The sequence below is a fragment of the Temnothorax nylanderi genome, unplaced genomic scaffold, assembly GCF_030848795.1.
Source record: "Temnothorax nylanderi isolate EJ_2023f unplaced genomic scaffold, tnyl_v1.0 TNYL_tig0311_pilon, whole genome shotgun sequence".
Lineage (NCBI taxonomy): Eukaryota > Metazoa > Arthropoda > Insecta > Hymenoptera > Formicidae > Temnothorax > Temnothorax nylanderi.
This window is the reverse complement of record NW_027249373.1, coordinates 147,250-164,788: the sequence shown is the minus strand read 5'-3', so window position 1 is coordinate 164,788 and position 17,539 is coordinate 147,250. Positions and strand designations below refer to the sequence as shown.

General features: G+C 41.5%; 1 protein-coding gene across 1 annotated transcript in view; it reads left to right on the top strand.

The window, feature by feature from the left end:
* Pio (zona pellucida domain-containing protein piopio) overlaps nucleotides 1-17,539 on the top strand; it is a 61,100-nt gene that overhangs the window by 2,675 nt on the left and 40,886 nt on the right. Inside the window, exons 2-3 of the mRNA XM_071719820.1 lie at nucleotides 1,472-1,509; nucleotides 7,947-8,013. Of these exons, the coding sequence (XP_071575921.1) occupies nucleotides 1,474-1,509; nucleotides 7,947-8,013 (103 nt within the window). The 5' untranslated portion in view covers nucleotides 1,472-1,473. The remainder of the gene's footprint in view (nucleotides 1-1,471; nucleotides 1,510-7,946; nucleotides 8,014-17,539) is intronic.

Here is a 17,539-nt window from a genome sequence, read left to right as displayed (position 1 = left end):
GTTTTTAAAAAGATTTTATAAACTATGCCAGTAGAAGAGAGGCAAATAATTTATTTTTTAAATAATTTTAAATATAATAATAACAACAGTCTTCCTCTCGGTAATAATCTGCTATCAATATATCATCATTTCGTTCTTTTATCTCTCTCGGAAGATGCACGTTGCGTTTTTTAAAGAAAAATATTTTCTCGCACCACGCGAGGAATCGCGCGCCACGAGGGACACGTCCCTGGCCGCGATCGCCGATCCGACCGGTGTGTCCTCTCCTCCCCGTACCGCAAGAAAGGTGGAAGCTGCGGGGACCACGGGCACATCCTCGCCGTGATGTCGATCTCCGGCGGTCTCGTAAATCACGCCGCGATACACATCCGGCGCCAGGCCATCGAAAAAGGGCTTGGCGCGCGAAAATGGCGGCCGCACGGCCGCCCATAGCCGACCATGGTGGTCCGGTGGTGGTCGAGGTCGACCGCGTGCTCCACCGCCGTCGCCGCTGCCTATCGTGGTGTACTAAAAAGTGAACGTTGCATCGTGCATCGCCGCCGCCGCCGCCGCCGCCTTCGCGAACAAGCGTGTCGCTTTCTCGACGGGCTGCGAGCGCCTGCACCCGAACGGAGCGGGGGGCTCGGCGATACTAACCCGCCTGAAAACGTTCACCGGCTACCTCGACGCCGAGATTGGCCTTAACCCTCGCTCGGGGTGACGTCACGATGCGGGGAAGCGCCGCGATTATTTTTTTTTGCCCGGCCGCAGCTACTCCGGACTGCGATTCGTGGAATGGGGCGAGGGAGGAATGCGAGAGGCTATATCGTCGTGTACCAAACTGAGTTATAGAACGGAGGAATGCGCTAGGTGTTTTTCTGCACGGGCCCCCCTTTCTGTATTAGATTAGATAGAACTGGTATGAGGATAGAGGATATGGGGGTACAATTGGAAACGAGCTCAAGGTCGATAGAGAGAGCGACAGGGTAATAAAGAAAGAATGATCCGGTTTGCGGAACGAAACTGTTTCACTGTTAGGTCTTTTAAAGTGTGTTTTAAATAAATAAATGCACAAAGCATCCGTACCCTTATTCTGATAACATAACATAATACAAGGAGTTTCTTATTCGAAAAACGGAACTTCAGAATCCGTCACACATCTTTATTACTATATATAATAAAATACTTGGAAATATTGTGTTATGTACAGATTCTACTATAATATTTAATAATTTCTTAATAAATATAACGTTTTTAAGATGTTTTCTTAAGAAGAGACTAAATTATATTAATAAATTTGTTAATTAATGACGTTAACTGCCGCGAATAGTATCGATAAGGGATATTTTTCGAACGAGCATGCAAGCTTGATAAGAAGCGGCGAATCTTCGAATCTGCCGCCTCTCGTGCGACGGAGACGATGTTTGCGCGATCGATCGTACCTTGCGCGAGTTCGACCCAGTTATTAATAAGACTTTCTCTTTTATTTTAGCCATGGACTGGAGGGGGTTCGCGCTGGCATTTCTGGTGGTGAGTAAACACAAAAAATTATTTCTTTCGACTGCGTGCAAGATAGCTCACCTTGAACGAATGAGATATCTTAACCCGGGCGACTTTTGATTCTTTTGCTTTCTTTTACCTCACATTCGCTCACATTTTTACAGAATACAAATTAAAATATATCTGTTTATGTTATAGAATTACATTATTGTATATAGAAACATTATTACTAAAAATTTTCATGTTATAAGAAAAAATATTGCACCAACATCTGGCTGGATATAGTTCGAATAAAAGGTCGCTCTTTTTTATTTTATTACGCAATGCTATTAAAGAATCAATAGTTTCAGTTTATTTTATTATATATTTAATCTAAAAATATATATATCAAACTTCTGTTCCTTCTCTTTTTCGCATAAAATACGCCTGCATAACGAATGTACGATATTCATCTTAAGTGTAATCGCTTAAATTAGATTTAAACGCAATTGTTCTAAATTTATTTTCGTTATGTAATTCGCGTGGAGGCGAAGCTGATATAACGTTTAATAACATTGTAGAAAATACTCGCTCAAAACGGTAACGTTTATCGTGCGATTCCATCATTAATAGTTCTGTTTGAAAAAACCGGTTGATGGATTATGGATTTGCGCTTGACTCGACAGTACTGAAGTCGAAGGGCGAGGGGATAATGTATAATCGAGAATACGCGGCTCTCGCCGTCGTTTCGGGTAGGCGCGGATTAATAGCATCCGTAATATGTACACACACTTTCTCCCGTACGTGCCGCGTCGTACACGCGTGTGATTTACAAAGATATGCGGCGCGTTATGTAATCCTTTGTTGGCGCACGACACATCCGAGAAAGGTGTCTGGTTGTGACTGCTGAACCGCATCGGCGCGCCAAACGACCGCGGATTCTTAATGCTCGGATCGACGCGTTCGTCAGTGGAAATTTGACAAACGAGCCTCTCGCGAGAAAGCAGCTGGACGGCTTTCGAGCGATTTTCAGGCATACAACGACGGAATACGCGTACGATATTTTCTCTCTAATCGCGCGTCGTTGCTTAGTTTTTCGAACTGTCAACGGAGAAGTAAGTCCGACTGATATTTGAGTCTCTCTCCTCTCGTATCAGATATTAATGTTGCTCTCGAAAGTTTCTTAATTACGGCAGAAATAGCATCGAGCATGAAAGTGTAGAAAACGACTGAAATAGAGAAGAAAAGTAAATTGCAAACGTTTTCTGGCTAATGAATATCCTGTTAATTAGTGGATAATTGCGTTTTATAACTGCAAAAGGGAAAGAGAGAAATGCCAGGGGAAAATTTTTTACTTACGATAAAGTATTTAAAATTTATAACGCAATATAACCAATTTTTAAAGCAAAAATATTTTACGATGGCATTGAAAGACGACGTCGAAGATAAACAAAAAGTGCGGTAATACAGGTATTTAAGTATGACGGTGTCTTTCACGGCGGTTTCGGAGAACGTTATGTCACTGTACCGACAATAGTCGTGGGATCGCTTTCTGGATGAGAGGCTGACGGATCTAATGTCGTTAACCCATTCAAGAGGCGGCAATCCCGGCGTTACGTAACATATAATAATTGACAATTACGCTAAACTTGGCGTTTACGTGTAGCTTAAGTTTCCACGACAGGAGCCTCGAAACGTGTGTCGTTAATACATGCCATAGAAAACAACCGAGTGCCACCGTTTATTATCACGGAACTTTTTATTGTTAGCACATATTACTTTGCACAAGACACGAAATCAAATCCCAAAATTCAAGCCGTCACAGTTAACTTTTTTATCTGTGTCCCAGTTAGAGAATGCCATAAAAACACATGTATATATTCAACAGTATGCAAATTTTAATGACTACGAATATTCCTCTATGGGAAAGAAAGATACATAAATTAGATTTATTTATTTTTTCCAATTTTTATTTATTGTTTCCAGTTATCATAAAAATATATCCCATAAAAATTATATTAAAATAAATAAAGAAACTGAAACCCCTTTTCTGACAAATTTATCAATTCCATTATTTCGAATGTGATTATCGAAAAAGCTTTCCTTAAATTATATAGAAACTCCTTTTTTTTCGTTGATGAATCGTTGTAGAATGCAGCGAATCCGCGTACCGAGCTTGATCGGAACACCCCGTTGCACGTAAGAAGAAAAGACAATCCGTTCAAAGTCGCCACGCCCACTTTTACTTCGCGTTCTTTTAAATATCGACGCGAGATCTTGGCAAGCCCGACGCTCGCTGGCGCGTTTCCATAAACGTTTCACTCCTCGGTCGATGGAAGACCGTCGATAACCGGAAACGTGACGCCGAATGTGCGCTTCGTAATGTTATGCGTTTTCGTCCGTTCTTTTATTTCTTTATTATATAAGTACAACGAAACGAGAACCTGCCGATTGAATTCTGCAAACAACGTGAAAATTTCGACATATATTACGTCATAATTTCGAAACAGGTTCCCTTGAAAGCGGAAGATTATGAATATTTCTAAATATTTTCTTTCAAAAAACATCAGGGATTATTCTTCGTTAATATCTTCTCGTCGAAAGGATTCTTCAAACAATTCGTGGGCTGTGCTCTCGCTTAAGAAATACCAGAAACGCAAATACGATAACGCAAACATTTAATATGACCAAGTCCAATAGAAACGTATAATGCCGATGAAAAGAGGAGAAAGTAAAAAAAACTCTCGTCCGACAAATCCTATTTCTTTCCGCGAAATAAACGTCATCCGATTTAAGTGTGTTGACTAAGAGATGTGAATTTACTCGTACGCCCAAATTAGGATTCGCTGACGCGAGTCATCCGTTTCGATTAGAGATCGGTGAAATCGCGTGGTATATTCGATCGATACGATTCGGAGGACTCGCGTGGGCGCTCGTTTTAAAGTTCGGAAGTCATTGCGATTAAGTCGAGTGCAATCTCTTCGCCCACGCGCGTAGCGACAGTCCTCCCGAGAGTCCTTCTACAGAGCTTCACGTCTACATTAAATGCTTAAATACCATCGTGACATAATCGCGGCTTTGCTCGCGGCGTCAGATCACGACGTCACGGGAGCACGCGCCGCGATTGCGTACGAAAGTGACTAACTAGCAAGAGTCGCGGACTGTGTGTCTGCAATAGCGAGTAATGGGCGGCGATCTCAAGGAGATCCCGGCCCACGTTAGATCCGTGTTGGATGACGGCTGTAGATCGTAGTCCGCCGCTCCAATTACCTATTGAACTACTTGACGTCCAAGGATCACGCTCTGTCGGGTGACGCGACATTAGTATCAATCTTAACTAGCATATGTTGCATTATTATTAAATTCATATGCTAATTAACATATGCATAACCGAGGAATACGTCCGAAGGCAATATCAGAGCTAATTTTAGCCAACATACGTCGTATTATTAACGAAAATTCTTATTTTAATTAAATCCAAGGATTACGTCTCACAATCAGTGCTAATATATCGTATGATTATCGGAAATTCTTGCTACAATTGAACGATTAATGTTATCAGTCATAGACGATAAGAAAATCGGCAATTAACCGATTATCAACATTGAAGATTTCACGAGCGATTTCTTTTCGGTTTATGTTAGTGAAGATGCGCGTTTCGCGAACAGAGCGAAGCGACGGAAGGAAGGTCAGTCCTCGATGGATTCCATCGGACGCGGAACGTCGCGAACCTTATATGGTCCGGTCTTGTTGCTGGCGGACCAACTCCGCGCACCGCTGCGCTTTATCGTGGTATCTCCGACTCCGCGTTTTGCGTTTGGATCACGTCCATCGCGTTTCGATCCAATTGTACCCGTGTATCGGGCAGCATCGATCTCACGATAATCTACCTCGCCACGGGCGCTCGTCAAATTAATGGGACACAGTGCTCCGCAATAAAAGACGGCCAGCAGCCGGTATAAAGCAATAGTTCTCTCGCTATCGCCTTCACTTTGGCGCTCTAGTATAAATATAGTCGCAAATATAATCCGCAAGAGAGGGAGAGAGAGAGAGAGAAGTGCAGGGGCCATGTCGTTCCGAGTATGTATACACTTGAATGGCCAGTGACTCGTTAGACCACTTTCATTGCACGGACGAACAAGCGCCGGCCATACTGACGTCAGCGTTCGCCGCGGAGACTCTTGTCGTGAAACTTTCCGTAGCGTTAAAGCGAACGCGCGAAGCGATTGTTTACCGCCGCTGTGCACGCAGGAGAGATAACTTTTATCCCAGTTACGCGCGCGCGAGATCGTCCCGCGTGGGAAAAAGAAAGGCGAGAGGCGCTTCGCGGGAGAGCTTCTGCGATTCTGCGATCGCTCTCGTAGGTCAACTATCGCTTTCCGATACACCGCTCCGTTGCCGCGATACCTAAATTGGAAACGACGTAAAGATAAAAGTGTGTCGAGGGGAAATTATACATGACGCGACGGCGATTGTCCTTGTATTATTTACTCTCGCGTTCGCCATCGCTCCGCTTACCGATGTTTCCACGGACTCGGGTAGATCAGCGAGAAGACGTGCGATCTCCGATCGGTCGCGCCGCTGATGAAACCAATGTATTGTGGGCGCGTAAGCGGCGATTCGCGCCGCTTACCCGATTAAATCCTCTCCTCGAGTCCGCGTGCCTTCCGCGTTGAAGTTACATTACGACCGAGCATTACGCATCGCGCGAAATTACCTGCGATTCACGCACCGCGGGAATGGATCTCGAATCAGATTGATGGAAGGCAATTACAGTACTCGTGTATCTCCCGTCGCTGTTAATCTAAAAATAAATTATCGCGACGTTATTGCGTTTCGCCGGATGGCATAATCGCGGGTGATTTTAGTCGCGGATACACGTTAATGACGTTAATGCGCTGCACGTCTTTTCCATTATCGGACCAGAGACTCGCACACGTCTTTCCGCGCCACAATGACTGCACTCGTCTCATTTACAAGCTTGCGAAGAGAAAAAGGCTGAGGAACTTCCATGTTTCACGCAAGAAATCAATCATCGTTTCATTACTTCATTTTCTCTCTTCATTAAAATGACGCCATCGTATATATGATTTTATTAAAAGCGACAGCGACCTTGCGTGCGCGGAACGATCTTTTCTTTCTGCTGCGAATGTCGCAGGCTGTTATAAACGACACATTCGTGCGAGTGATCATTAATTTTAATATTCCACGATGAAAATATTATTTTAGTCTTTTAAGAAAGCAGTTCCTCTGTTACGTGAATTTTTATAAAACGATGACGACAGTGAAAAGTATAAGAACAGTACGGTTCATACATTACGGAAAGTGAGAACCAGCGATAGGCGATCAACTCGGGCATGACATTCTCGCGAGACTTTCATATCGCGCACTTTTAATCGGGATGGCGATCGATCATCGCTCCAACGTCGATTAAATTAATACTTGGATGTGAGATATCACATACATAACGCGCTGCAAAAATGTTTAAAACGCGTTTGAAATTGGCAGTTCTGTAAATCATAGGACACAATCAATTTGTTCGTGAGAGGCGTTAAATGGGGGGAATATCGGTGCGGTGCGATAAATTTTCGCGTTTGCGGTTCGCGGAATATCATTTCTTTCCTAATCGTCGCAATTAAAGACACAACGCTCCCATCCTTTCACAACGACGCGACAGTTAATGGATCCATTACGGCAAATGGATAATGACACCGCGAATTTGTTCAGAAAGTTCACGGATGGGAGTCAAATTAAATCTTAATCGGGATAAATCATCGCTCGTTGCCGCGGGTGCACCGGCTCCGGCTGTAATTACGTGTATTACTTTAATGAACCACCGCGCACATATTTGTCTCAAAGCGTTTCATAGTTCTCGAGGATCGGGCACCTTTTTTTTTCTTTCTCCCGAGTCGTGCTTATTTCATCATTGACTTCACCGCAAACGCCGATGATATCACACCGCCAATTGTGGCAACTTGCTCTGTCACCGGGGAATAACCTGATCCCGATAAATACGAGCCATCTAACTGGTAAAAGTGACGGCGAGACACCGCTCTCTTTTTCCACGCCTCTCCCGGTGTTTCGTCTAACGCTGGATATCTAGAATTTTACGTAACTTTTTCCATGATTCCTTTTCCTGTTTTTTAAAATAAATTCTCTTTCCGCGTCTCATCCATTGTGTGACTAACGTTATTCCATATTCATGTCGCGAATCTCGCCGGTCGTACCTTAGGAGCAGCCTTGAGGGAACTTTCCGAAGCTTGTAAGCATGAGTTCTTACTTAAGCGTCAGGTATTTTAAGTACTTGCGCCACGCGTGTTACACTCGTGTTACAATATCGTGTGCGTTGCGCTATTCTAATTGCGTTTCGTGCGATACGCTCACCACCGACCGGCTTAACACGAGGCAATAGCGCGGCTAAGTCAGCGCTAACAATCCTATCTTATTAAGCGAGAAGATCTAAAACATTGCCTTTCCCCTATTTTCAGATCACAATAACGAGGCACAGCGGTAGCAGCACACACGCAGCCCAGATACCTCAACAGCCGCCGACGTGTGAGTACAACTTGCGAGAACTTACTTTCTAACCGTCCCGACGGCGACGACAACTAATTAGGGCGAATCAATTAGACCGTTGATCTCGCGTACGCGGAATCGGAAGGAATTCGCGATACACCTCACTGTTTCATCTGCTCTGTTTCTTCCTCGCTCGGTCGTCTCGAACGCGTCACGCGGCGCGAATTTTCTCCCGCGGAAAAATCGCAAGCGCGCAGTTCCCCCTCGTAAAGCCAAATTGCCGGATAATCAGATAAAAGTGGACGCTTTCCACACGACGCGCACTTTCTAATGACGGCACAATACCGCCTGATGACAATGATTCGAGATGGGATGCTTGTGGTAACGAAGTATAACGGTTCGGAAATAAACGTAATTACTATAGAAAGTAATCGACCTCTCGTATATACTTTCTTAACGCCCGACAGAGAGGCTCAATTAATTACTCGGGCTAATTACCTCCGTGCCTCAATCAATCAGTCACTCATTTGGATACGTGTACCCGAAGATTATCTCGAGACTTTATCTGCCCTTGACATTTAATCACATAATTTAAATATTGATCTCTTATCAATGTTGAAATTCCATCGAAAAGCAAGCTTGGAATATGTAAGTTTAAAAATTTTTCGGCAATCTTGTAAGTTAATCGCTGCAAAACCATTAGATAAATCTGTTCGTTATATAAATTAACTAAAAAACGATACCGTCGCAACGATAATTAATATTAGGCGAATTATTTGAAGGCTTTTCAAGGATCATATATTAATAGTTAATAAGAACGAAAGGAATATCTTTGTATCCGCCTCACCGTCGGAATCTCCGACCGGCTACAGATTTTTCTTACGTCAGCGAGATCGGGGAGAGCAATTAATCCAGCTGACGGGCGGATAATTTTAACGAAAGGGAAAAGCGTCGTCGTTCGGAAGAGAGTCTTTCCAGACGGGATCGAGCGACGACCTTCCTTGGAAGACATTGCTTTTGCTGGAAGGTGAACGCAGCCGTGCGACCTAGATTCTCATGTGGAAAGGAGCGGAGCCGCGCGCGCGGTACGCGGGAGGAACGGAGAAAGAGTGATACGAGATATAAACGGCATGAAACGAGATGACGATTATAACCGGGACGAACGACGAGCGTGCACACCATCGTGCATCGCGATATCCGCCGCGGCATGGCACATCGACGCGAATCGAAAGTCCCCGCCGCGCCGCGCCGTGCACGGCGTGCACTTGGCGGCGGACACTTTCAGCCTTTTACTTCACGCGGTCGAGCGACCGCAAGTCAAATTTCACCCATCGTATCGGCGGAAATGCGCCGTCGATGCGGACTCGCCTTTACTTGCTTATCGCAAATCGCAAAACCTGCCTTCGCAAACTCGTCTCGATCCTGCGCGAATCCGCTATATCGCCGCGATTCTCTTAATTCCGCTCGCGTGGAATTAATTGTAAGAAGGAAAAGTTGCGCGTGAAAATGAGAGTAATATTTTTTATTATTAGATATATTTTTTATTAGATATTGAAGTATAACTCGGCTAAGAATATATCCGTAAAATATTGTGCCAAGTGTTTGACATAAGCATGTTAAGCTGCACTCTTTGACGCAAATCAGCTCAATATTCCAGTCAAGTAGACTGCAAACTCGTAATCCCTCAAATACCTCTAGATGCTTCACGAGATGACGATTAATGAGCGGGACGAACATACTATTTTCCTCGTGACAATGATGAATCGAAAGTCTCCGTTGAAGCGGCCGCGGGCGCTTTCGGACTTTTACTTTTTGTCGTTTGTTCCGCCGGGGAGATGGAGGAAAATGAAATTGTTCCGTTCTGCCCTGATAAGAAACTAGGCACGTGTCTTGCACATCATATTATTATTACTTTCCGTTTGTTCTCTTTACAAATGATTTGGCGCCTATTCTTGAACATGCGTTTATGCGCTGTTTTATGCTGATGATCTTAAGTTATATCTGCAGGCTAATTTACTTTCTAACTGCTTCATGATCCAACCTGTAGACAGGCTTGTTTCTTGATGCGACATGCAAACAAGCTTTTATTGAATATTTCCAAATGCTCCGTTATGAGATTCTTACGTAATTATAATTAAATTTACTATTTATATATATGTATATTTCTAGATACACATACACACACACACACACACAATTAATTTTGTTTACTAAGAGTTCAGTTAAATTTTGGAGAGTTATTCTTGATTATCTTAACACTTTAATAATATTATAACATTTTAATAATATTATTGATGAGATCTTTAGATTTAATTCAAATGTTTTGATTTAAATTTTAAAGACAGGCACCTTTAATATTCTACGTAATTAATTCTTGTTTAAATTTTGAGTAATGTTATATTTGATCAAAGCATTTGCACATAAATTCTTGCATTTGCATAAGATTGATTTGAGTATGCGCAGATTGGCTTACTACACACACATATATTAAATCGGTTTAAATTACAAGCTATTAAAACTCGCAGACTCATTTCTTTTAAGCTCATTACTGCATTTATTGATGCTCATGCGCTCTTCAAATGATTAATTCCAATGTGCGCTTCATATAGCGGCCACCGTAAGGCATCTCCACTCTTTTGCTCTTAACGATTTAGAACCAATTTGTTTAACACTGAGAGAGAGAGAGAGAGAGAGAGAGAGAGAGAGAGAGAGAGAGAGAGAGAGAGAGAGAGAGAGAGAGAGAGAGAGAGAGAGAGAGAGAGAGAGAGAGAGAGAGAGAGAGAGATGGATTGTTACAAATTAAGTTATAGTTCGATTTTTTTTACAACTATCTATAGTATCTATACAGACGTAGACATGCTCTTGTGACGTAGATAATCTAATTTCTTTTCAGTGACAGCTTATTTCTTCGTTTCTTACTTATAATTATTTAGTATTTCCGCATTTAAATATTTATATTAGTACTGTTTTTACGTGTACGATACTTACACTTACTTTACATATCTTTTTTTCGTCTTTAAGTTAATCACATCATAATAAATGAGTAAACGAATTATTATAATATAAGTATAATTATAACCAATTTGTCTACATAGTTTTATTACTATACATATACTTTCAACATTTCTTTTATCACTCATTTCGTAAAGTTACATTAGAAATCTATGAACCAACATAATATTCCAAATTCGTATTTTGCACTTGCAGTCCTTTTTTGGTTGTTCTGGAGAGATTTGCATTCCGATTATTGCATTGTAAGGCGCTATCACTGTCGGGATCGAGTAGAGCATTGTTTAGTGCCTCTCAAACCGTTGTTTCTGCACTCTCGAGGAGAAACCGCGCCTTCGAAGAAAGCATTTTTTTTTTCGCTGCTACCTTCGCATATGCGAACGTTCGTTCGCTCTCGTGGAGGACGGAACTATTATTCTCACATGCATTACAATACCTGCAATCGCGTTTCCATATATATGCAGCCTGGTCGTGCCGATCACCACGCTAAAAGATTTAATCGCCACAGCACTCTATCCTTATTCCTCCGTCTTCCATCTCATTAAATGCTCATTACTTTACTATTTTATTAAATAAATACACCATAAAGAATTAGTACATTAAAAAGCAGATTATTCCGCTGATACAATTGACTAACGTACATTAAAAGCTCATTAAAAACGAGTTCTCGTAGAAATCATTTTTCGCTAGAAAAAAAATTACGATCTTAATTGGACGCGCTCTCCTATTTCATAAACATTCTAAAATCACGGAGTAGAAAATATTTTGCAGAAAGCGAACGATCGCGTAAGTTTCCAATTTGTCAGAGGCAGACAAATCTCTCTAACGAACATACGCGTAAGCAGCACTCGCAGATCGCTTAATTTTTGATGAGAATACGTCGGATTGATATAATAGAGGACACGCAGTTGTGCGATGCGGCGTGAAAAAAAATCCAGGTCGTGCGAATCGGATTGTCCGTGTTTAACGCGCTCTGCGCATTTGAATACGTCGTCTTCTTACGTCCCCGAGGAATTTTTCACACCGCCGTCATGTTCATGCGGGATAAAGTTGTCGCCAGACTCGTTAGTGCGCGATAATTAAAGGCCACGGGTGTTATCGCATCGGCATAATTATAAGGGGGGATTATCAAGAAGAAATCTCTAATTAGGGATATTTCTATTGATTAGCGTTATATTGTTTTGACGCTTCTTCAGAAGACGTAATTGTACGTGGAACTAGCGAGTTTTATTACTTTTATTTTATTTTAATTCTAAGAAATCCTGCCAGTTGAATCGGTTAATATGTCGCCTGCGCGAAACGACTTTCTGTTTTTGCAGGATTTTTGCGCGAATGACAGTGATTGCTAATAAACAATCTTTGTCTTTCACGATCAGAGCGACAATTCGTGATAATTTGTCTTGTCTACGTGGTCGGAATTTTTTTTTATGGGAAGAGAAGGACTACGGAAAATTATTCGCGGCCATAGGCGAAGCTTCGTACGATATCGTCGTCATTTATCACGACCTATCTCCGTCGATCGATCTTACGATCCGTTGCGTCGGATTAGTTATTCGCTTAACTTTACGTACCATTAATACACGATGTACAAGGCGGCTAATGTACTTCACGCTTTACCGTTGATTCGACATCATTATCTTTTAATCTGACTTTATCATTACGGCGCACTTATGTCATGGTCGGCGATCAATCCGATGCCTCGATAAATTAGACGTGATGACTCGGTGACTTTTTTCTAGAGATACAGCCATCCGTTCTATTTTTCTTGTCCGTGTCTTAGCCGAGATAACAAATTGATCATTACGTTCAAGCGACAGTTTTCTTCTCGACCTGTATATCTTCTTTTAAGCGACAATTAAGAAGCACTGCTAATGTTGCGTTCGATAGTCGGATTCCACTCCTCAAAACGTACCTTCGGCAAACAATTCAAGCAATAATCAAGTCAACGAAGTACAAATAATTATCGTAATTAATAAAACGACGTCGAAATTAGAATGTTGTAAAATGTCTGTATTAATGTGTCGCGATTAGAGCTCTTGCTTCGTAGATTGGAGAGACGCGTGTTACGATGCTCGCAGTTACGCTCTTCACTCTCGAGCTTCATGTTAATTCGGATGTGGTAATAAACTTAACTGGTTACCGTTGACTTCGTCGACCTTGGGTGATAAGTTCCTTTCCGTAATATAGCGACCGGTGAATATGCCCGAACGCGTATAATGTGTTTGCGCGCCGCGTCGCTCGTCCCGCTTGCGACCGCACGCTTGTAAATCGGCAATTACCGCCAATGACCCGGCGGGCAGCGTTACGGTAGGTACGACCGTAAATAGGATAAGAGCAGGAGGTTATAAATGATCCTGCCTAATGACGATTGCAGAATCGTTAAACGGTCAACCGACGCGGCGGCGGCGACGGCAGTTCCCCTTTCGTCTCCCGGTGTCCCGTTACCCGCGAATTTATTCCGATCGGTTTTCGCAATCTATTTACTCGCGAAAATCAACACCTGACACGTGCAATTACGATAGCCCGTAAGTTAGTTAACGGTCGCGGCCCCGTTAGTCGACCAATTAAAATATTTCCTCGATTCATTGAAGATTGAAGTTGTAGGAAGTCTTCTCCTCCGATTTAATGCTTTAAAAGAAGGTTTAATTTTTTTTAAGATATAGATTTACTTTATATATTCTTTTATATATCTTTTCTTAAATTTGACAGAAACTCGCATAGAAATTGCCCAAATTCTTCCCAACATAGCATAAATTCCGATCAAAATGCCTAAATTTGATCTAAATAGATATATCGCACTGCGATATCGATTAGGAAATATATTTTTATTCCAATTAAGAATTTGGTATTTAGAATCGAAACAGAAATAATACAAGAATTCGTGTCTCTTTTTTTCACGAATAAAATTGGCACATTTTTATGAAAATATCCTATTTTTTATATTAAGTATTTAGTTTAATAAAATAAAAAATAAAAGTTACATATACAGGTCGCAACATTACTTCATTATTTAATACTTACTACTAATTATTAAAAAATATCAGTTTATTTGATTGAAAGTTATGAAAAAATGTATTATACATTCTTATATAAACTTATCAAATCAGTGTTTCAAATCAGAGACAAATCATTAATTAGGAATAATAGTTTTTAACTCTTTATCAATGTAATAAAGATAAATATGTTTTTTCGGTTTTGATTTAAACATGATAACAATGTATTATTTTTGTTTTGACTTACAGTTTAAATTTTGAGGATAATATTTCATAATTGTTGCAAAAATTTATTAGATTTTTATATATTTTTTGCATTTCTTTCTTACTTTTGCATTTCTCAAACTCAGAAAGTTTTCCATATTATAGGAATAATATTATAGACTACCTCCTTGATCTTAATTTCGTCGATGACGATATAGTGGTAACATTGCGTTCCCACAGCTTAGACGCCGCTTTGTTTTTTTCGTCACGGTATCATCGTTCGGTCCGCGATGTAAGTCACGGGTAATCCGGGTGGTGGAGGCCAATGAATCGGTTGTGAAGCGATCGTCCGAGCGATTGTGTGCCTTGATCGAGGGGGAGATTCGCGGGCATCGATCCGCGTTACGGTCCGCCGCGTTTCTCCCCGGAAGCTCCGAGGTGTCGACAAACGGCCGTCAGAATTAGGGACGCTATCGCGCCATTTAACCAGGATCTTCGATCACAGGGAACAGGTACGCGGGGATATTGTCGAAGGATTCACGGCATTCGCAATGAGGGGCGGATGGGAAGGTACGAGTGCGAGTTCAACGCGCGCGAAAGAATCGCGCGTTCGGGGCCGCACCGCGCGCCGGGGGGGATATACCGTTCCGTTTACTTCAGAATGTCCGAACCGATAACGGTATACCTTATGTGGAATCCACGACAATTCATCTGTGCCACACGTCCGCGGCACATCGCCAGACGCCGTTTGCGTAAGAATCAATTTGGATGAGCGGAGCCGTTATAGAATCGCGCGAAACCATCGTGTCGAACAGCACTCTGTTCGACGTCTCTGTTTCCTACGATGTCCTAACTTCATAGAAATACAAATTTTCCTTTGAAAATTATTTTATTATATTTAATACTGTATTGATATTAATTTTTATTAATTAACATTCTTATTATGTTGCTCTTCATTCTTTATTTATATTTCCTTTGTTATATATCTTGATCTAGGATAGTCAAGGTTTACCTATTATTTTAATATACAACAATTCATCAATTACTTTTTTCCGTTTTACTCTTCGCACTGAGGTAAAAAAAGTAATAAAACAAGTAACTTAAATTGAAATAAATTGAGGATACGATCACATTGAAGCATCGATTACCGCGTCCTGGGTAAAGTATAACCTAATTGCCGTGCGCGAGCGAACGTATCTATCGATTAAAATATAAGATAATAGATCCGCGATATAAATTTCTTTTGTGCGAGAGATGAGCGATGGATTCTCACGAATCACGCGGAGGCATGCGAGAGACCTTGGGACCAATCCTGACAATCAATCGTTGGCTTCTTTCTCAATGATCCCTCGCGATTTCGCCGTGACTAGAAACAGACGCGACTGCAAGGGTCATTAATAATTGAATGAACATCACGTCGACACGGTAAATCGGCCGGAGCGAGGGGTTTAACGCTGGGCAAGCGATTGCGCCGAGAGTGGGAACGCGAGGTCTCGTGTGACGAATGGCGTCGACGGAAATATCACTGCACGCAGGAATCTCCACGCTGCGCACCGCCGCCGACCTCGGATAGTAAATCGAAGTAATTGCGCCGTACACGCGCGGCGATAATTCCGGCGCGGAGTGCGGCGTGCAATTAATATCGGCGTCGCGCGATGCTCCTCGCGATATTTATTATTGATTGAGGTTTTAGACGCGTTTAGTGGCGAATTTATCAGATGTACGTGTGTCAGAAATAATTATTATTGTGCGTGAAAAATTATCAGATCACGCAAAGTGTAAAAACGAAATAATTTGATGAAACGAGATATATAGACGAAAAATAGATGAAATATTTTTTAAATTTTTGATGCGTGAAAAGGGGTCCTTAGTTAGCCATAACTTCTTTAATGTATTTTGAGTATCACGTGTTAAAACTTCTATATCCCACACTCGTTCAAGAGAGACGGCCTTCTGAAAATAAAAAGCGAACGTAATTCGAACAATGGGTATTCGTCGTTACGAAGGCCGCCACCAACGCATCGCGCGAAATATGTAGGACGAGGGGTATACACATTACACAATAACTAGATAGTAATTGTACACACCAATCATCGTGTTTTCTTGTGTACAAAAATAATTAACCCTGTCAATGTCCTGTCAGTTGTTTTTTTTATTATATGTTAAAGGTTAAACCCTAATATTTTCAGCTAAAATTAAAAAATGTTTAGGAAAAATGTTATCCTTGCAGAAGTCGATAGACCAGTTAGACTATGCTTATTATTTTACTGTTCTAAGATTTTAATCTTAAAATTTCAAATTACTATTTAATAAAGAAGGAGAGCTGTTATAATGGCTAGAAGAAAACATACTGGTGAGAAACTTGTTCAAATTCTAAATTATTATAAGAACACAGCGATGAAGATTTCTGGTTATGATGAAGATTATGATGAAGACATTTATTATACTAGTGAATACAAAATTTCATTCTCCAAAGATAACAAAAAAGTCACTTTTGTTTAAAGTAATGTAAAACTTTAAGCCAAAGTTTTATTAATTTTTTCCCGTGTGATAATCAAACTTTATATTGAAATATTTATTTTGTAATGTTAATGTAGAAATATTTCTTGAAGAAGCTTTGAAGTACAAAACCTAAATGCTGTAAATTCTAAAAGAGATATATGAAATATAAGGATCAGTGATCCTGACGCATGATACTCCAGTGTCTCACAAGGGACAGTGAAAGAGTTAAGCATCCGAAAAAGGATTACCGATCTATCGTTTTACTTCAACGGTCGTTTTCCGCACGCCATTGTGAACGACAACCAGAGCAAGGAATCTCCTCCCGGTGTAAGGATGACGCCCGGGCGTCAAGGTTGTCAGACCGCAACCGTCGAAGAACCTTCGCGAAGAGACGGAAACGTCCGGCGGGGCGTCCGGCGTCGATTTACTATTATTCAAAATAAGCGACCCGACGTGGCTGGCAGCGTAACGAATGATAGGGCGTGCAGCGACTGTGGAACCGGCGTTGAAGGCGGATATAAAAGTACCTTCGGACTCCGCGACGAGTACGAAGATGCACCGAAGCGAGTCGATCGCGCCAAGGCTGCGGGAATCGTTCGATGTTGGAGAAAAAGGAGTCTTCGTTTTTCAATTCCTCGCGATGCTACGCAAGTGTGCGATCATGCGCGGCTATCACACCGAAAATGATAATGAATGATTTAGCGCGACACGAGTTTTGATACAAATTAATTTCGACTGTTTCTGCTTTTTATTTAATATAAGTATATCATTATCACGCAAGTCTCCGACTCTAATTCTGCTTCGGTAATGAGTTGAAAGATAAAATAGACTTAAACAAAATTGTGTTTTTAAAAACT